This window comes from Manis pentadactyla, chromosome 1, assembly GCF_030020395.1.
Source record: "Manis pentadactyla isolate mManPen7 chromosome 1, mManPen7.hap1, whole genome shotgun sequence".
Taxonomy (NCBI): domain Eukaryota; kingdom Metazoa; phylum Chordata; class Mammalia; order Pholidota; family Manidae; genus Manis; species Manis pentadactyla.
In genome coordinates, this window is record NC_080019.1 from 63,842,252 (window position 1) to 63,863,615 (window position 21,364).

Sequence of the window (21,364 nt, forward strand, 5' to 3'; positions counted from 1 at the left end):
CAGGATTCCAATGCTCCAGCCGTCAGCTTGGTCTTTGCCTTCCCTTCCTGCCTGGGCAGTGCCTCAAATGAGTCAGAGATGAGAGATTAAGGCCTTCTCAGGTCTTCCCTGGGCATGTGCACAGACCTGCATGTGTGTGGCCTTCTAGATTTCCAGAAAGATGTCAGAGATTTTCAAAGGTCCTATGGACATCCCAAATTTTCCTTTTGCATTTATGTTGTTAAGACTTTCATTGGCACTAACTAGTAATGTTGGCTCAGGCAGATGCAGTGTTAAACAATTGCCAGTGACCGTTTCCAACAAATACACTGGGAAAAGACTGTTCACACAGGGTGAGCTCTGAGTCAGGTCAAATAAAGCAAGCCCCAGGAATGGGGTTTTTCAGTGAGTTTTCAGGTATGTCAACTGGTGACAGTTTGTAGAGCATGGAGCTTTTAGGGAGCTCCAGATCTCTGTTTCCTTCCAGAGTTGACCAGCTGCTGGTTTTTACCACTCCTGTAGTTGCAAGGTTGCTGCTTTTCAAGGCTACTGTAGAGCTAGAGAGGGGAGGACAGCAATGGGGAAATGAGTGTTCTTACTGAGATTAATTTCATTTTTCTTGAACAAATCCTCCTCAGATTGTTGTAAGCCTTTGGTTATTTCTGGCTTCAGAATTCTGAAAAGTTGATTTTGAAGGTTTTTGCTAGTGGTCTCATTGCTTTTATGGAGTAGTTCTCTGGAATTGTATTCCTGCTTTTCTAAGGATTTTTTAAAAAATGAATGGATGTTGAATTTTGCCATATTTTTTTCTCTGCATCTGCTGTGATGATCATTTTTCTTTTTTTATCCTATTAATATGGTGATTTGCATTGATAGATTTTGAAATGCTAAGACAAACTTGCATGTCTAGATTAAACCAAAGCACAGTCATGATACAAATCAATTTTATATTTTGTTGGATTCAGTCTTATACTGTTTTGTTTAGGAGTTTTGCATGTATGTTTGTGATTGAGACTGGCCTGTATTTTGCATACCTTTGAATATCTTTGTCATGTTTTAGTTTAAAGATTGTGTCTATCTCATAAAATGAGTTTTAAATTGTTTCTTTTTTCTATTACATTAAAGAGTTGGTGTAATGCTTGGGTCTTTTTTTTGAATTAAAGTATTATCCTTGATATACAATCTTATGATGGTTTCAAATAATGGGGTCATTTCTTCATTAAATGTCTGGTAGAATTCATGAACAAAGCCAGCTGGATCTGGTGTTTTGGGGGAAGAATGGGATGAAGTTTAGTTATGAATTTTTTTTCATAAAATGTAATAGTGTTCAGGTTTTCTTCTGTCAGTTTGGATATATTTTTCTAGGAATTTGTCCACTTTAACCACATTTTCAAATTTATATGCATAAAGATGTTTACAACAGTATTTTAAGATGTTTTAATGACAGCGGGATCTATAACGATGGATCCTTTTTTATTTCAAATATTTATAATTTTGTCATTGCTCTTTATTTTGAAGGACCAGTGTTTGCCTTTGTGAATCTTCTCTACCAAATGCTTATTTTAAAAAACCTCATTGTTGATGCTCTTTATTCTTTTCTTCCTTCTACTTCTTTTGGATTTACTCTTCTGGTCTTTTGTTTTAATTACTTGAAATGAAAGCTCAGATCACTGATTTTCAAACTCCCCCCTATCGATCCAGATTTCTTCTTTTCTATTATCTGTAATTAAGGTTTTTAGAAGCATAAGCATACATTGTATTTTTATTTCCAGTATTTGTAAAGCATTTTCTCATTTCCACTGTGATTTTTCTCTGATCCATATATTTATAATTTTATAATAAATTTATAATTTGTAGCTAATTTAAAAAGTTAACTTCTAGCTTAATTGTATTATGATCAGAAACCATACTCTGATATCAGTCCTTTAAAGTTTGTTGAGACTTGTTTAATGACGTAGCATAAACTCAGTTAAAAAATAATTTGTCCTTTACAATAGTCCTATACTATTCTTGACTTCCATTTTCTAGTTATGTATATTTGGTTAATTATGTCAATTTCATATGAACTTATTCTATATCTTTACTAATTATATGTCTGGTGTCTTTTCAATTATTGAAGGAAGGTGTTAAAATATCCACTGTGAATTTATATATTTTCCTTTTAGTTTTCAGAGTTTTGTTTTATATGTATGTAGACCATATTGTTAGCTGCTTAGAAATTTAGAACTATTATATCTTTCTGATGTCTTCTGTATTGTCTTTTTTAGCATTATGAAATATTCCTTTTTCTGGCAAGTCTTTTAAGTATACTTTGTGTGACCTCAACATGGCTTTGCCAGCCATTTTACTCTGTGGCTTATATGCACCCTCTCCTTCTGTTATTTTCTACCTCTGGAGCTTTACATTTAAGGCATATTTCTTGTAAGGAACAGTAGTTTTCTTTTAACTGCATTCAGTCCACTATACTTAGTGTAATTTACTCTCTATCCTTGACTTACCAAAGTCTTACACAGCTTGGTGTCCTTCCTTGATCCTGGCTTAAATCATCAATAGGGCCAAGATGCCAGAGACAAAGGAATTTCAGAAATTAACTCAGTGTGTTTGGAGCTATGTTTCCCTAGAATAGCAAACTTTTTCTGTAAAAAGCCAGATAATAAGTATTTCAGGCTTTGTGGGCCACTAAACTCTAGTAACAACTCAACTTTGCTGTTGTAGCATGAAGGAGGTAATAAATAATACTTAAATGAATGGATGTGGCCATGTTCCAATAGAATTTTACTTACATTGAGCCAGGTTTAGCCTGCCAGCTGCAGTTTGCCAACTATTGCCCTAGAGACATCTGCCAATTTTGAAAGAGGTAGCTAAGAGGTTGTGGGCCTATACAAGGATTTCTGCAGACTTACGGAGGCTAAGGGGACAAAAATTGGAATTGAGAATCAGCCCAAAGGGAGTCCCTGGTAAACCTGGAACCACGAGGTACTCTAGGAATAAAGATAAATCAGAAATGAAGAACCTTCTGAGGAACTGAAACATAGTCTTGAATCATCTCAATCCTTCATTAAATTCAAGTAATGTATTGATCTCTTGCATTGATTAGAGTTCTTGGCTTTATAAGGTTCTGAAAAGGCTGGTGTTATGGGCTGAATTGTTCCCCTGCAAATTTTTATTTTTCCTATAAGATTAGATTTTATTTTGCAAGGCAGTAAGGATTTCAAAAGAGATAGCTGATATATACTTTCTACAGTGATCATACCACTCTAGTTTAGAGAGATACGGACAGAGGCACAGATATTTTTATGCCTTAATCTTTCTAACACTTACTCTTTTTCTTAATATATATATATTTTTTTTTTAAATTTTATTTTGGTATCATTAATTTACAATCATATGAGCAACATTGTGGTTACTAGATTCCCCTGCAAATTTATATGTTGAAGCCCTAAACTTGAGTACCTTAGAATGTGGCTGTAGTTGGAGATAGCATCTTTAGAGATGTAAGTAAGGTTAAATGAGCTCATGTGCATGAGCTAATCTGACTGGTGTCCATATAAGAAGAGGAGATTAATAAGACACACAAAGGGATGCCAGAGATGTATACACAAGAAAAGACCATGTGAGGACACAGTCAGAAGGTGGCCCTTTGCAAGCCAAGGAAAGAGGCCTCAGAAGAAACTAAACCTGCTGATAACTTGATCTTGGGCTTGTAACCTCCAGACCTGTGAGAAAAGAAATTTCTGTTGTTTGAGCCCCACGGTCTGTAGTATTTGTTATGGCAGCTCTAGAAAACTCATCTAAGTAAGTTTTACAAAGGTATTGGCTACAGGGTCAGCAGCAAGAAGTCTGCAACCTGGAGGAGGGTCTTCACTCAACCATGCAGGAACCCTGACCTTGGGCTCCCAGCCTCCAGAGCTGTGAGAGATAAATTTCTATTGTTTCCAAGCCACCCAATCTAACAGTCTGAGACAGCTACGGGAAGAGACATACACTGCTGACTCACCTGACAGCATGCCAACCGCACAAGGCCATGGGGGAGGCAGAAAGACAGCAAACAAATCAGCTCTAGAACTGGGTCCTTCTGGCTAGAACAAGGCTACAGTGAAGTCAGGGTTTTAATAATGGGGAAAATGGCATTTTTTTCCCGTTTTGATTTCTAAATATATATGTCACATTGTCCTCTCTCCTCATCCACTCATGAAAAACATCAGATTCAATTTTACTGTGGAGTCTCTAGGTAAGCCACTTAGGTTTTTCCAGGAGGGTTTCCCCAGAGCTCCCTGCAGGCCCAGGTGCAGTTTGATGCAGAGTTGTAGCTGATGTGGGCTTTGGTTATGAAGCTTTATTTGCAGGTACTCTTTGTATCAATGCTCCAGGGTCACTGCTGTGCTGGCCTGATAAGAACACTTAAGGCTAGGCTTCTTTGAACTTCTCAATAGGTATGTTTAACACCAGGGAGGGAGGTGAGTGTACACCCATGGGGACACGTCACCTATTTTAAGCAGGTTACTTAACCTCAGCTTTGTTTTTCCTTCATTATGCTCATAAAATGGGACTATGGACACCTGCCCCACAGAGATGCCCTCCTATAGGCATCTTATATCTTATGAGATTTCTTATATCTTATCCTTATAAGAGGAACACCTACCATAGTTCTGGCACATTTGGGTAGTTGACAAATGTGACTGTCTTTCTACACATCTCTCTGTCCTGAGGAGGGCCAGGCAATGTTCAAGCATTCATGTTGTCCTTCCTTGCCCTCACCACACAGCACAGCATCTCAGGGCAGCCCTGGCTGTGGGCTGCCCAGGCCTGGGCCCGGTGCCAAGCCCACCTGCAAACAGGGATGCTGAGCACCTCAGAGCCTGCTCAGTGAAATGAATGGAGTAATGCCTCCCTTTCAGCGCTGTGGCCAGCGTGAGATGAGTTAACAGGAAGTGCTGAGTGTAGTTTCTGCTACCTTAATGGCAGTAGTATGTTTTAAATTCTGATTTGTTTCTGGTGTTTTCCAAGGTTAGACACTTAGAACTGTGCCTGGCGCATAGTAGCCACGCAAAAAATGTTAGCTGTTATGTGTAGTTTTTTAAAATTTGTTTTGACTTTGTGTGTGACTATTTCATTTTAATCTTATAATAGTCATTCCAAAATTAAAAAAAAAAGAAACAAACAGAAATGCCTTTCCATCCACAATTGTACCATCACACATGAAGAGTTTCCAGTTGGAGCTTTAGGATTGGCATTCCTGATAATTACCATTTGGCTGAGTGGGAATGACCGATGGGTCCTGGTTTCCTAATGCATCCAACCCATAGGCAGTCATCCTCCACGGGGTGCTGGTCAGCGTCACGTCAGGACTGCCCGTGGGCCCAATGGGTATGTGGCTAGCTTCCAGGGTACAGATGACATGGCTCCTGGTGATAGAACTGGCACAGATCTGAGTTCTGGCCTCTTGCAGTTGAATAAGATTATATTTGTGAAGAAGAAGACTAAATAAACGTAAGTCTTCGAGAGCAGAGTGTGACGCTCCGCTCTGATCCTGTGTTCTCAGCGCTCCCTGTGGCTCGCCTTGGTGGTGATGGGAGCATCTGTCAGGCCTGCCCGCTGGGGTCGTCCAGGTTTGGACTCTGATTTGGGGGAGTACAGCCCAATAGAAATACCGTGCCAGCCTCATGTATGAGTTTAAATTTTCTGTTAGCCACATTAATGATGTTAGAGAATCAGGTGAAATTAACTTTCATAATATATTTTACTTTAACTCAATATATCCCAAATATTATCATCAGACCGTGTAGTTAATGTAAGTTAATATAATATGGGAGCCAGGGCAGCCTTCCTCAGCCCAGGGTGCCGTGCTTGAGATTCTCAGCCATTCTGGGCCAGGAGCCCTCATCACTTGCTCCTACTTCAGTGGGAAGTATTTGGTACTTGCCATTGAAGTAAAATGAAGTGGTTTGTAGGACTTCGGGTTTTTCATTCTTCTATAATTATGCCATGAAACAGGGGCATTGGGCTGGTGAGAGCAGGGATTTACCTGGAAGAAAGTTTCGTGGTACATGTGACTCTATGTCCTAACAGGTGTCCCAGACTCAGAATGGCCTGAGGAAAGCCCTCAGTCCCTCTGATGTCTGCGTGGGCTTGTGTGTGGGACTCCCTTGGATTTGAGGCACATATGCATGCCTCCCCATGGAGAGGCTGAAGCTATGGTCTGCAGGCTGCAGTTTCATGAGAGGCCACAGGCCCAGCTGGAGCTGAATTAACATAAGAAAGTGTTGACTTCTGAGAAAATAGCTTGTGTTGGTAGTAATAAGGCTGTTTGTGACTTGGGCTGCTTCCAGCTTTAAGGGGACACCAGGAAGTGAGGACCTCGGGGGGACAATCCTGCCTCTTGCCTCTTGGGGGCTCAGAAACTGGGAGGTCTCTTTGGACACAGCAATAATATAATAATAAGTCTTTGCATGACCATAAGTACGGTTAGTATTTTTACATATATTGTGCTTCATATTCCTGGCTGTGAATCAGAAGCATCCATGGAGCATGCTGAAAATATGGACCACTGGACCCCACCCCAGACCAGCTGAGTCAGAACCTCCTAGGTGCAAGGGGGTCCACCTAGATCCTGCCACTGAGGAGCCAGTCGTGGGTACCACTGCACCAGGCTGCGCTAATAGCAGGTCCTTGCCACTCCTGGTGTGGCCCCTGACTCAGCAGCTCCAGCATCACCTGGAGCTTGTTAGAGAGGCAGCCCTGTTAGCACACAGCCCTGCTCTGACCTCCCACATCACACTGCATTTTAGTAAGATCCTGGGGGGTTTGAGTGGAGGGTTGCCAGATAAAATAAAGGACACCCAGTTATGTTTACATTTCACATGAATAATAAATAATTTCTTATGGCAAAAATTATTTGCATGCAATATTGAGACATTAAAAAATGATTTGTTAATCTGAAATTCAAATGTCATGGAAAGTATTTTTATTTGCTAAATGTCTCAGTCCTGTTTGGGTACACGTTGTAGTCAGAGGAGCCTGGGCGATCCAATGGCCTGTTCCTCCCACACTAGCATCATAATGGAATCCCATAAGTGCATTCCATTGAATTTGGAATGCATTTATGGGAAAATATATTTTTCCACTTAAATATGATCAAGCTTTTGAATAGTTAGCTCTCTTATAAAGTGATATACTATTTAAGTAGTATCTGAACTGAAACTGCCTTTTCAGTTCCTATTCTTTGGTTCACAATACCATAAAAAACTCCAAACCAAACATAAACCCAAACCAAACTAAATGTTAATCACCAAAAAGGTAACTTACATTATTTATCAAAAGAGAAAAATAAATAAGAAATTCTATCCTAAGTAATAAAAAGCACATCCAACACTTTAGAGGTATGATTTAATCTAGTCACAAAGATTTATTTGAGCCTTACCAACTTAGTATACAACTTAAAGTGATAATATAAATGTCAAAAAGTAGAAAATGTTCCATAGAAAACAGCCCTTTCAAAAGCAAACCATTTTGTAACTAGAGTTACAATGTGTATATTAGGCAAAAGGTGTTTTCTGCTTAGGTCAAAGGTGTATGAGGAGTCCTGTCATAAAGTGGTGTTGGAGGTGTTAGGGGTGGGTTGTGTGGGCTCCCTGGAGCAGGGTGGGGGGTGGGGGCGGTTCTGCTCAGATTCTGATTATTTGCTGATTGCCAAATTGTCACAATGGCAGAGATCGGCAAACTGTATTTGCCCAATCAGTAAAATCAATAAAGAGAACCTAAACTCACATGAAATGAAATCAAGACCTTTGACATCTGTTGCTTCAAACACTGAAAAAGAATTACATTCCCTTGGTCATCTGGCTTACTTAGCCTGCTTTTTGTTCGGTTCCTATTTAGAGTGCTGAGAGCACGGAGTCCTTTCCCTTCTCTGGTCTGTTTTATTTAACACACTTGAGGATTTCCAGTCTAAAAAGATCCCGCCATGCATGAGGGTGGTGCAGATAATCCCGGGTTACAGGGCTCAGATTGGCCGCTTTGTCATGTGCTCTGTGCCAAGAACTTCCCTACAAAATCTGTTTTGTCTCATGCCGGGCTGAGTCACATGGAATAGATAGATAGTTTATCAGCACATGGCCTAGAGATCATATTATCAGCTTACAAATATAGCCTGTTAGCACACCGGCCTGGAGGCTCGGGCAGCTGCAGTGCTTCCGGCCCCAGTGCACGCCTACTGCGTGTGTGCACAGGCTCCTCTCGGAGGGCTGCGGCAGGGCCCGGGGGCTGCAGCCGCGGCGGGTAGGTGGCCATCCTGCAGGAGGTGTGGGAGGGCGAGTGCGTGGCTGCTCCTGAAACTGGAGGCTTGTGGGGAGAGGACTGCAGGGACGGGAGGGTGGAGGCGTGCGGCGCCCGCCGGGAGGATGGGGACAGGGCGCCTCCCCAATATGCCACGGCAGGCTAGGGTCAACATTGCCAGCGGGACACGGGCCTGAGGATTACCCTTATATCTGCATTTTAGGGCAAGAACTGGAATTGAAGGAAGAAGGAGACAGTGTGGGACTTAGGTGGTCTGCAGCAGGGTCCCCAAGACTCTTGCTCCTGGGTAGTGGGTACTCCCAGCACACCGCTGAGCTCAAAGCTTTCTGGCCCAAAGTGCTGCCCAGGGGAGATAGATCAACTATGTGTGTCTTCTTCAGTACCCTGAAAGGGATGCTGGCATCGGGTGGGGGAAGTCCCCCAGGACACTGTGTCGTGCCTCCTGGCATGGGGGTGAGGATGGCAGGTGACTGGGGACCCGGAGGAGAACTGTTCGCCTCTGTAAGCAGCTCAGCTGTGCTGGCTGGTCTTGTGCTGGACCAAATCCTCTCCTGTGACTCAGGGGCTGGGGTGTTCTCCCAGAGAACTTCCTCAGGTGCTCAGGTACCTCCTGGTTTGATCTTATATTTAACTGGTGACAATGTTTGTCTAAATTTCTTTTCTTTGAATAATTGACTTTTTGTTTGAGCTTTACTAAGTGCTGGGTCCTGTCCTATGCACTTGACACAGATTATCTTGTATGAACCTCAGAGCAGCCTGCCTGGGCTAGAGTCCTGAGGGCCTTTCTGTAGCCTCTGCCTCCCCTGGCTGATTTTCTAATGAACTTAAATTAAGTTTATTTTCCATAAAAATATATAGCTGTGCCCAGAGACATCCTGATCATGTAACATAAACTGTAATTTAATTCAGAATTTGGCTGAAATATCGTGAGTATTCTGACCTCACTTGAATACTTAGCCCCATTTGCCCCATTCTTTCTATGAGAAAACTCACTCTGTGTCCTAACTCTGGGGTCTAGGCAGTGGCCTTATGTGAGGATAGAATAGAAATTGGGTCACTAACGCCCCTTGTCTCCATATTACTGCCCCCACTGTACCTTGGGTTACCATCAGAACTTCCCACTGGTTGCAGTCATTCCCAGCAAGGCTGCTGACAGGCGTCGTCTCCCCCTGGTTACACCTGGAGGAATGCTGTGGAAAGCCTGGACGTGACTGCCCAAGGGACAGAGGAGTCCTGAGGGGTCTGGGGGGCATGGGGAGGAGGGAGCCAGGCCTTCCTCCTCTTGGCTTGTTCAGGTGACCCCCTGGCACCAGCCCTGTTCCCCATACCCACCTGTCCCCTTGCTGGTGTCCCTCTCCCTGCCTTGCAGAAGGAGCAGCAGGAGCAGTTTGGCACCTGTACTGTGAACTTTGTCATGCCTCCTTCCAGACTTCTCCGGATCCTTCCACTTCAGGTTCTGAGATGTTAGCCTTGTTCCCAACACCCACCCCCCAGCCCTGACTGTCATTTGACAAGAAGGAAGAAGATTAGGTGGCCAGAAGTCCCCCCTCCCTCCTGGGACACAGGCATATGACTTTGGAGTGGAGATGCGTGCTCTGGTGCCAGGGGACATGTTTTTCCAGTCATGCCCTCTGGCTCAGGCTAGCAGATTGTTCTGTCAAGTGATTCTGATATACCTGGCTTGGCAGGGGAAGCTTGGAAATTTATTCAACCAGATCTGCAGGGATAGTCCTTTCCCCTTACTCAGGGTCCATGCAGGCCACCCCCAACCCCACTTGAGGGCAGCTCCCTTCGTCTGGCCCCATGGTAGCACCTGCAGCACCTGTCAGATCCACACATTGCGCTGAAATGTATCCCTTCGAGCATCTGTTTTCCCCTCTAGACTGAGAACTCAGGGCAAGGACGTTCATCTTTCTGTATTTAATGAGTGCCCATAATGTCAGTTATGTAGAATCAAAGGACAGAAATACACACCAGTTCAATACACAGGGTTTCTGAGTTGAGGAAGCAGGAACCTGGCATCTGTAGCCATGCAGCCCCTCTGGCTCCGACTGTCTGTTACTGGATGACTGCTCAGCGGTGGGTGGCCGACTTGAGGGGGCCAGGCTCTGAGCCCAAGTCGGGAGCCTGTCAGGCGTCTGCTGTCAATAAACAGGCCCTTTTCTCAGCTTGGTGACTGGACAGATAACGTACAATTAAACAAATGTTCAAATAACTCAACTTCTATTATGTACTGTGAAGTAAATAAGCAGCAGTCTGAGAGAGAAAACAACAGGGGACCTGCCTTAGATGAGCAGGCCACCCAGAAGGCCACTCAGTGGGGCTGAGTTCAGGGCATACGTGGGGAACCATGTGAATGGGGGAGGAGCACATGTCCGCATCGCAGGTGGGCAGAGTGAGGGAACAGAAAGCACAAAGGTATGACCTCCACATAAATATGGAACCAATTTAAGATGGGAAATTTAGGCAGCCAGGGGTGGATAGATTCTAAAAAAGTACATTTGAAGGGAATCATATTTCTTTAAGATGTGTGTGAGATATCCAAGTAGATATGTCAAGAAGCACCTGGATATTGATACCAGCTATCACTACAAAATAAGGCTCATTTTGACAAATGCCTCTTATTTTACTGCCCACTGTATTAGTTATTTATTGTTGCATGCCAAATCGACCTAATAGTTAACAGCTTAAAACAGTAAACATTTATTATCTGATATTCTGTGAGGGGCAAAAATCAGAAGTGGCTTAGCTGAGGGGTCTTGGCTCAGGGTCTCTCGTGAAGCTGCACTGAAGATGTTGACCAGGGCTGCGGCCATCTGAAGGCTCAGCTGGGGCTGGAGGATCTGCTTTTAAGTTGTGTTCACCCTCATGGCTGTTGGCAGGAGGCCTCAGTCACTCTCTGCAGGGGGCAGGGATGCTAAGCATCTGCATGACATGGTGGCAAAGTCCCCTGTGTGACCGATCTGAGAGAGAGCAAGTAAGGCCTGGGAGGACTTAGTCTCAGAAGTCAGACACCATCACTGTCACCACATTCTATTCGTCAGAAGTGAGTCACTAAGTCCAGCAAACGCTCAAGGGGAAAAGAAATTAAGCTCTCCCTTTTCAAAGGGAAGAGCATCAAGGAATGTGTGGGTATTATTGTTTAAAGCCATCACATTCAGCAAAGAAAAGTATTTCAGACTTTATTGTTTACTAAAACTGGGATCAGCAAACAGTACCCCATAGGACTGGCCTGTGTTTTTGTAAGGCATGTGGGCACTGCTAGAGCAGGCTGGCACTGTGCGCCATGGAGGCCAGCTGGAGAATCCCCTCCCACCCTGCCCTCCAATCTCAGTGCCTGCCTGCCTGGCCTGCAGTATCTTGCTGCTGCCTGAGGCCCATGCCAGTTGCCATCTACGTGTTGGAAACTCTACTGTTGGCAACTGCTGGGCACCAAGCCGTGGAATCTCTGCTCAGGAGCTGGTGACTTGATAAGTTACCTAGCCTTCAGTGAGCTGCCCAACCTGAGATGACTGGGAGGGGAGAGGGACACACTAGCATATGGGTACCAAAGGGGCAGAGAGTGAATCTGCTTGCCATGAGCCCCCTCTCCCCTGCCCTCTGTGCACCCACCTGACTGCCCTTTCCCTCTTGGGCTGATCATTGTTGTCCCGAGAATGTCTCCCGCAGGTGGCAACTGGGCACAGAGCATGAAGTAAGTACACTGCCACTCGGGCAGGCCCACTCCAGGTTGGCAAAGAGAGGCAGGCAGGGAGACGCAGGCTGGGAGTTTTCTCTTTTGTTATGTAACTTCCTACACAGTATCGTCCATCTTGCCTGTTGGCCTGCAAAGCCTAAAATACTTGCCATCTTGTCCTTTGCTGAGCCCTGCAGTTAAGCCAAAGGTTTATCCAGGATGAATTTTCTTTTCCACTGAGAATCCAGCCTTTGACAGTATCTGATTGCTGACCGTCTCACTCAGGACCCGGAACGCTAAGCATGGAGAGAGCTGAGCTTGAGGGCACTCTGCCCAGTGGCCCTTCTGTAGCACTGAGTGACGTCATTGTTCTCGTCCGCGCTTCTAGTCCTAGGTGCTTTCTTCTCAGGAAGATGCTCTGTGGCTGTGGACAGTGCCGCCCAAATCTAGGGGGCCTTGTTCTTGCGATTCTGCTCTCACCAAGCAAAGCCCGATCTCCAGCAGGGAACTGGAATCAGATGCCATCCTGGAACCAGGGGTCTTTGCGGCACCAGTAGGGGCCCAGGCGAGGGCTCTGCACTCTTGTGATACCCCAGGAGAGCCTACTTGGTTGTCAGATTTTCTCTAAGAAACTATTGCTTTATATCTATTGAGGAGTCTCCTAGGTTAGGTCCTGTAGAGTTTAGTTTTTCTCTTTTCTGCTTTGGTATAGTATATCATGGTGATAGTCCACAGTTCTGGAGAAAGTTAATGCTTAGGAAAATACATTTTACATATTCGCCTGAAAGATTGTGTTGATGGGAATTCATGCCACAAAGAAGAGATTAACTTTAGAAATTTGCCAGGGGACCTTCTTTCCCACCGTGCTGAGTGACAGGGACCTGCCTCTGCCTCCTCTCTGCTCCCCAGCGTGGCTTTGTTTCTGGATGGAGTGTCTCCTCCCTGTCCTGGGTGACTCAGGAGCTCTTGCAGTAAAACCACTTTCCCAATCTCAGCACCCACCCTTGGGCCTACTGTCTCCTTAGTTAAGGTTGAACCTGTCCAGCTGTCTAGGGAGGCCTAGACTCAGCCCTGTCCTGCACAGACGCAGGGGCTGGGCTGGACCTGACGTTTAGGAGCTGGCATATTTTAGCTTTTCAGGATTTCTGGACACTCCACGTAGATCCTTAGCAAACGTCCTCATCATTTACTATTCTTAGACCCTCCACTTTTCATGACACACATCTGCAAATAGAACATCTCAGGCAAAACCCTGATTTAAATTCTGGCATGTTCAAAAGCTCCTTAGTTGAAAAATAGAACTCCTTCTCTGCTTTGCAAAACACAAGAAGAATGGTGGATGTGGTCAGATACAGATACAGGATATGCTCTTTCCTACTGAAATACTGGGCCTTATATTGATCTACCACTATTTAAAAACAGAACACAGAGGCATCAAGAAGTGACCATTCCTCTAAGATGGGAACTTGAATTACCTTTTTCCAAATGAGTGCATGGAAACTAATGAGCAGTGATTGTTTTGAGGCAGGGGCAGTTAATGTACTGATTTGGTCAGTTCTCAAGGATTTCCTGGCCTAAGAAAATAAGAGACTCACCACAGAGTCTGAGCCATGATGACTGACACAGAGCACCTTCAACAGCCAGCGGTTCTTCCAGCTGAGCTGCTGGCATGCTGGGTGGCCCGGGCTGCTCAGATTCCGTGCACTGCACTTTAGCTTTTGGTTTGTTTTCATTTGTAGGTTTGCATGATGTGTAGAGATTTCCTCAAAAAAATAGGCTGCCTGATTCTTTCAGTCTTTTACATTTTCCTCCACTATTGGCTATGGACACTGGTCTCTTGTTTTCAGGCTGATGCTACCCTTTCCTTTACAGAGATTTTTATGTCAAAAGCAAAGCCCCTAGAGCTTTGCAGCTCCTGAGCTGAAGATAACGTAGTAAGGAAAGCGGCAAAAGAACATTTAAATGCAGAGGTTTCTGCTTTTGGATGAGATGCAGTAGGCACACCCCACCCTGTCTCTCCCACTAAGTGCAGCTAAAAAAGTTGGACAGAATGCACAGAGCAGAAATATGAAAACTACGAAATGTGAATGGTTGCAAGGGATCAAGGAAGGACAGCAGAATTCAAAGCACCACAGAACCTGTGGTGTGTTCCCAGCCTGGACTCAAGGCAGCCTGGAGCCCAGAACTGGGCACAAGGCCACTCAGCTTTGCTCTAGGAATGGGAAAGGGGGCTCCTACTGCTCAGAGAGTAGGCATAAATCCCTGTTTTGTTTTCCTTTTCTTTCTCCTTAGTGCCTCAGCCCCCAAAGGAGTCTGTGGTAGCAGGAGGGTGGGGAGAAGGTTGGTACTGGAGAAACTCAGTCAAAACTTTTAGAAAGGGGATCCCTCTTTCCTGATCAGAGGACCTGCAGTTCCAGAGGGTGGAAAACTGTCATTCCTTTTTCCTCTCGTGTCTTCCTGCCTCCTGGCCCTGAACATAGGTAGTACATGCCCCACAATGCAGAGTAACTCAAGCCCCAGGTCTTGGTCAGAGGACTGGAAAAAGGAGCCCCAGGAATGTGGAAGGAGCAGGTTTATGTCAGAGGGAGGAGTTCCGGACAACAACCCTTGATGGTTGTTCAGGAGCTCCGGGCGCCTCCTCAGAGCTGAGCCGCACTTGGCCTCACTGAACCTGACCAGCCTGCTGGGGACTGTTAGCACCACATGCTGGGAGCACATCACCTCCATCCCAGGTGGCCACTGGGTGGCGCACATGGAACAGCTGAATAGCACAGAACAGTCAGGTGACCTGATGGGGGGATCACAGCCCACAGAAGGTGAGCAGGTGAGGTCAACTGAATCAAATGGATCACCACCAACCACGTCAGGTATCAACGGAATGCCTTTCAGCTGTAAATGTACACCTTTCAATGTACATACTCTGTGATACCCAGTGGGGTTCCTTTAATTGTCCTTTAAGGGGAACACCATGTTAGATTCTCTCAGCAGAGGGCAGTGGAGGGACAATGTGGCAGGAAGGAGCTTGCCTTTTCCAGTGCTGACAGGGGGCTGGTCAGCAGTGGGACACCTGTTGGAGCCTGCATCAGTCACCGGCCCTTTGGAGCTCGGCAGCCTTGGCTAGCAATAACCTTTCTGCAGCTCACTGAACCTCCTGTAACCCATGTGCTCGGAAGGCCGCCTGCCCATGCTTGTACCTGGTCTCTCTCTGCAAGCCTCCACACAGGCTTCTCAGGGCCTGAGGGGTCACACTCTCCTGCAAGTCCCTGGACAGGCCACACCTCAGAGGCCTCCTGCCTCTCCTGGCACCTGGATGCCCACTGCATGCCCACACTTCTGCTTGCTGATCAGCCGGACTTGCACCTGCACAATGGGGTGTGGCTTGTTACTTGGCCAATGAGGCAGACAGCCCGAGCAAACTGAGGACTGCTTTGCTCTCTGGCGGGCCGACACACAACTTCTAAAATGAGGTCTGAGCCCTTCCACGTTTGTCCTTTCTTGGGCACTCTCCCTCTGTCCTCGGGTATGAATGGACAAACAGAGAGTCTCAGCAAAGAACGAGCAAGTGTAAAGAACCAAATGGAAATTTTAGAAATAAAACAGACGATAGTTGACATAAAATAGAATAGTCTCATAAACATAATGGAGATGACAAAGACAAGCTCTTGAAACGGTGAGAGAAAATGATGCATCACCTCTGGAGAATTATGACTCCAATGACTGCAGATTTCTCATCAGAAATCATGAAGGCCGGAAAGCTCACTATATTTCAAGTGCTCAAAGAAAGAACTGTCATCTCAGGATTCTGTATCCAGTAAAAATAACCTTCAGGAATGAAGGTGAAAAAAAGGTATCCTCAGAGGAAGGAAACAGAATTTGTTAGAAGACTTCTTCTAAAAGAATTGTTAAGGGAAGGTTTTTAGACAGAAGGGAAATGATACTAAGGGAATCCTAGGATAACAGGAGTGAAGGGCAAGTAACAGATATACTACATAGCAGGGTAGATATGATGGGCTGGCTTCTTCTCATGAGTTCTTTAGAATGAGTTTGATGATTGGAAGCCAAAAATATAATATAACTAATATAAAATAATATAAAATGTGACTGATTAAAGTTAATAATAATATTAATATTAAATTATATATTTTATGTTAAATTATATAATGTTGACTTATAACACATGACACATATACATATAATACCGAATACAATAATTAAAAAATATATGACTGATATAAAATAATACAGTTAAAAACTGGGCAAAGGATCTGAACAGACATTTCTCCCAAGGTGGTCAATAAGTGCATCAACAGATACTCAACATTGTAGCTGTCAGGGAAATGCAAATCAAAACAAGATACCACTTCATTCCTACTAGACAGCTCTAATAAAGAAAGCATAAAACAAGGGATGGGAGGATGTGGAAAAACTGGAACCTTCATACACTACTGGTGGGAATGTAAGACGAAGGAGTTCTCTGGAAGCAGCTCGGCACTTCCTGAAGAGGTTAAACATAGTTGTCATGTGACTTTCCACTTCCACCCGAGAGAACTGAAAACATATACCCATGCAAAAACTTGCACCATTTATACTTTTAGGTGAAAGAGATTTAAGGGACACAAAAGATAGTCCTAGAAGCCAGAAATTAATGGAAAGAAGGGAATAAATTGGGGTCAGCATTTTCAGCTCTTTAGACTAAAATTATGGGCCTCAAACGTTCAGCTGCACAAACGTAAGCCAGCCCTCCCACTCATAGTGGCAGGCCGTTTGCGGAGATTGCACACTTACGTCAGAAGGTTAAATATTTGGTTTTGTATCCTCACTGACTGCTATTTAGAAGTGTCTGGAACTGGATGGAGCAGAGAGTATGCATCAACCCTACTGTTTGCCACCTGACACTCTGTGTTTGTGCAGATCAAGAAATGGATTTAACCAGATTTCCATGCTGTAGGTAGGAGATATTAACAACAATATCTAGAAAGTTATTTTATTTAGATAAGGGAGGTAAGTATAGGTTAGTGGAATGAACATTGAAATGTTTTATATCCTGCTACTTTTTTTTGAAGTAAACAATCGTGCAGTAAAAATGAGATGGGAAAATAAAAAGAGAGAAAGCTCACTGAGTGGCCCGAGAGTGAAGCAGTCTGATGCAAATCTTTTACTCACTCTCATTCATTCATTCTCTCACTTATTCATTTAACCAATGTTTATGGAAGGCCTATGACCGGGCACAGTGCTGGATTCCTCTGAGATGTGATGGCCAGTGTGTACCTGCATCTGATGTTCCTTGCACTTGGAGAACCACATAAACAGAGATAGCAGCTTGCAAAGTTCACATTTCTGGGAAACCTCACAAGACCTGTCCCCAGGCTATATGGGAAGGTTCTCAGGGGGCTTTGGGCAATATTTGGTTTTGTTACTTAATGGTGGCTAGCACAGAGCCTCATATGATCAGGGGTGTGTGTGTGTGTGTGTGTTCTGATGAACTCATCAAATTTACCCTTGAGTGTGTTGCAAACTATTGGGAAGATAGATGCTAGTAAATTCAATAGAATGTGGAGTCATGAGGCTTAAGAACCTACAGTTCAGCTGGAGGGTAGGGAGACGACTGTGCCTTTTAGAGGAGATGACCCCAGGGTGAGTGCCGAACTTTGACTTATATGTAGTGCTATCAGAAATTAAGAACATTAGCCAACTGCTATCCTGGAGGTAACAAGGCATCTCATCATTCCTTAAGATAATTGATTCATTCATGTTTCATTTTAAAGTTCATGTGAAAACTATTTTCTTCTGTGAAACTGACATATTTTTTTTAAATAGGTAATTTCATGCTCTGAAAATGGGACATAAAGTGGTTGTGTTCGATATTTCTGTCGTCAGAGCCTTGTGGGAAACTCGTGTCAAGAAGCACAAAGCTTGGCAGAGGAAGGAGGCAGAAAGGCTTGAGAAAAGCGCATTGGAAAAGTACGTGTTTGTGTGCTTGCCTTGTAGCTCCTTTAGTGACCAGGCTGGGCAAGAGTTGCATGTGGAGGAGGTACCTCTCTTCTGGGAGTTCCCACTGTCAGGGTATGTGCCCGTTTGACTTCGGAACCACCACACTGTTGCCCAGAGAGAACTGGACACTCGGTGGTCGAATGCCCTCCAGACCCATGTAAGCTGTGTGCTGGCTGCTAGGGTCGCGCATCTCAGCCCTCAACCGTTAAGTTGAATGCTAGGTAAGATTTGTTGGGCTGACACCATTTTCACTTGCACTGAAATAGTCTAATTTGATTACCATCACATAAACTCATGTAATATGAGGAAAAGAGTTATCATGTATATGAAAACTAAGCTGAGTGCTGTGGGAAAACTACATTTATGGTACACGTGAGCCACACAACTGAACCAACACTGTAAAAGACTGCTAAAAGCATGACAAGCTAGAAAGGTTGCACATTCAGGTGGCTTTGCATGTCTGTAATTTTTATTCCCTGTAAAGAAACCAAAACTGGAATTCTTGTGTGATGCATTGTGGGTGTGTTTTATCTAAGAAAGGCAGAATGGGTTTCTGATTGGTAGACACATTTTTTTTGGTATAATTAATCTATAATTACATGAGGAACATTATGTTTAATTGGCCGTATATGTTTGGGTTAATATCTGGACTCTCTATTCTTTTCCACTGGTCTGTGGCTCTGTTCTTGTGCCAGTACCAAATTGTCTTGATTACTGTGGCTATATAGTACAGCTTGAAGTTGGGAAGTGAGATGCCCCCCTCTTTATTCTTCCTTCTCAGTATTGCTTTGGCTATTTGGGGTCTTTCATGGTTCCATATGAATTTTTAAACTATTTGTTCCAGTTCATTGAAGAATTTTGTTGGTATTTTGATCGGCAATGCATTGAATCTGTAGATTGCTTTAGGCAGGATGGCCATTTTGACAGTATTAATTCTTCCTAGCCAAGAGCATAGAATGTGTTTCCATTTGCTAGTGTCCTCTTTAATTTCTCTTAAGAGTGTCTTGTAGTTTTCAGGGTATAGGTCTTTCAGTTCCTTGGTTAGGTTTATTCCTAGGTATTTTATTCTTTTTGATGCATTTGTGAATGGAATTGTTTTCCTGATTTCTCTTTCTGTTAATTCATTGTTAGTGTATAGGAAAGCAACAGATTTCTGTGTATTAATTTTGTATCTTGCAACTTTGCTGAATTCAGATAGTTTTTTACTCTAGTAGTTTTGCAATGGGGTCTTTAGGGTTTTTTATGTACAATATCATGCATCTGCAAATAGTGACAGTTTGACTTCCTCTTTACCAATCTGGATGCCTTGTATTTCTTTGTTTTGTCTGATCGCCATGGGTAGGACCTCCAGTACTGTATTGAACAACAGTGGGGAGAGTGGGCATCCCTGTCTTGTTCCCAATCTTAGAGGAAAAGCTTTCAGTTTCTCGCTGTTAAGTATGATGTTGGCTGTGGGTTTGTCGTATATGGTCTTAATATGTTGAAGTACTTGCCCTGTATACCCATTTTGTTGAGAGTTTTTATCATGAATGGATGTTGAATTTTGTTGAATTCTTTTTCAGCATCTATGGAAATGATCATGTGGTTTCTGTCCTTCTTTTTGTTGATGTGGTGGGTGATGTTGATGGATTTTTGAATGTTGTACCATCCTTGCATCCCAGAGATGAATCCCACTTGATCATGGTGTATGATCCTCTTGATGTATTTTTGAATTCAGTTTGCTAATACTTTGTTAAGTATTTTTGCATCTACATTCATCAGGGATATTGGTCTGTAATTTTCTTTTTTGATGGGGTCTTTGCCTGGTTTTGGTATTAGAGTGATGCTGGCCTCATAGAATGAGTTTGGAAGTATTCCCTCCTCTTCTATTTTTTGGGAAACTTTAAGGAGAATGGGTATTATGTCTTCTCTATATGTCTGATAAAATTCAGCAGTGAATCCATCTGGACCAGGGATTTTGTTCTTGGGTAGTTTTTGATTACCGATTCAGTTTCTTTGCTGGTAATTGGTCTGTTTAGATTTTCTGTTTCTTCCTTGGTCAGTTTTTGAAGGTTGTATTTTTCTAGGAAGTTGTCCATTTCTTCTTGGTTTTGCAGCTTGTTAGCAGATACATTTTCATAGTATTCTCTAATAAATTTTGTATTTCTGTGGGGTCCATCATGATTTTTCCTTTCTCATTTCTGATTCTTTTGATGTGTATAAATTCTCTTTTTCTCTTAAGAAGTCTGGCTAGGGGCTCATCTATTTTGTTTATTTTTTCAAAGGACCAGCTCTTGGTTTCATTGATTTTTTTCTATTATTTTATTGTTCTCAATTTTATTTATTTCTTCTCTGATCTTTATTATCTCCCTCCTTCTGCTGACTTTGGGCCTCATTTGTTCTTCTTTTACCATTTCAATAATTGTGACTTTAGACTATTCATTTGGAAATATTCTTCCTTCTTTAGATAGCCTGGATTGCTGTATACTTTCCTCTTAGAAGTGCCTTTGCTGCATCCCACAGAAGTTGGGGCTTTATGCTGTCAGTGTCATTTGTCTCCATATATTGCTTGATCTCTGTTTTAATTTGGTCATTGATCCATTGATTATTTACGAGCATGTTGTTAAGTCTCCATGTGTTTGTGAGCCTTTTTGTTTTCTTTGTACAATTTATTTCTAGTCTTATGCCTTTGTGGTCTGAGAAGTTGGTTGGTAGAATTTCAATCTTTTGGAATTTACTGAGGCTCTTTTTGTGGCCTAGTATGTGATCTATTCTGGAGAATGTTCCATGTGCATTTGAGAAGAATGTGTATCCTGCTGCTTTTGGGTGTAGAGTTCTGTAGATGTCTGTTAAGTCCATCTGTTCTAGTGTGTTGTTCAGTGCCTCTGTGTCCTTACTTATTTTATGTCTGGTGGATCTATCCTTTGGAGTGAGTGGTGTGTTGAAGTCTCCTAGAACGAATGCCTTGCATTCTATTTCCTCCTTCTGTTAGTATTTGTTTCACATTTGTTGGTGCTCCTGTATTGGGTAGATATATATTTATAATGGTTATATCCTCTTGTTGAGCTGACCCCTTTATCATAATGTAATGTCCTTCTTTATCTCTTATTACTTTCTTTGTTTTGAAGTCTATTTTGTCTGATACCTGCACTGCTATACCTGCTTTTTTCTCCCTATTGTTTGCATGAAATATCTTTTTCCATCCTTGACTTTTAGTCTGTGTATGTCTTTGGGTTTGAGGTGAGTCTCTTGTAAGCAGCATATGGATGGATCTTGCTTTTTTATCCATTCTATTACTCTGTGTCTTTTGATTGGTGCATTCAGTCCGTTTACATTTAGGGTGATTATTGAAAGATATATACTTATTGCCATTGCAGGCTTTAGATTTGTGGTTACCAAAGGTTCAAGGTTAGCTTCTTTACAATCTAACTGTCTAACTTAACT

General features: G+C 43.2%; 1 protein-coding gene across 1 annotated transcript in view; it reads left to right on the top strand.

The window, feature by feature from the left end:
* The first annotated feature begins 8,121 nt into the window (after window positions 1-8,121).
* LRRC2 (leucine rich repeat containing 2) overlaps window positions 8,122-21,364 on the top strand; it is a 67,959-nt gene continuing 54,716 nt past the window's right edge. The window contains exons 1-2 of the mRNA XM_036914265.2: window positions 8,122-8,256; window positions 17,768-17,911. Of these exons, the coding sequence (XP_036770160.1) occupies window positions 17,787-17,911 (125 nt within the window). The 5' untranslated portion in view covers window positions 8,122-8,256; window positions 17,768-17,786. The remainder of the gene's footprint in view (window positions 8,257-17,767; window positions 17,912-21,364) is intronic.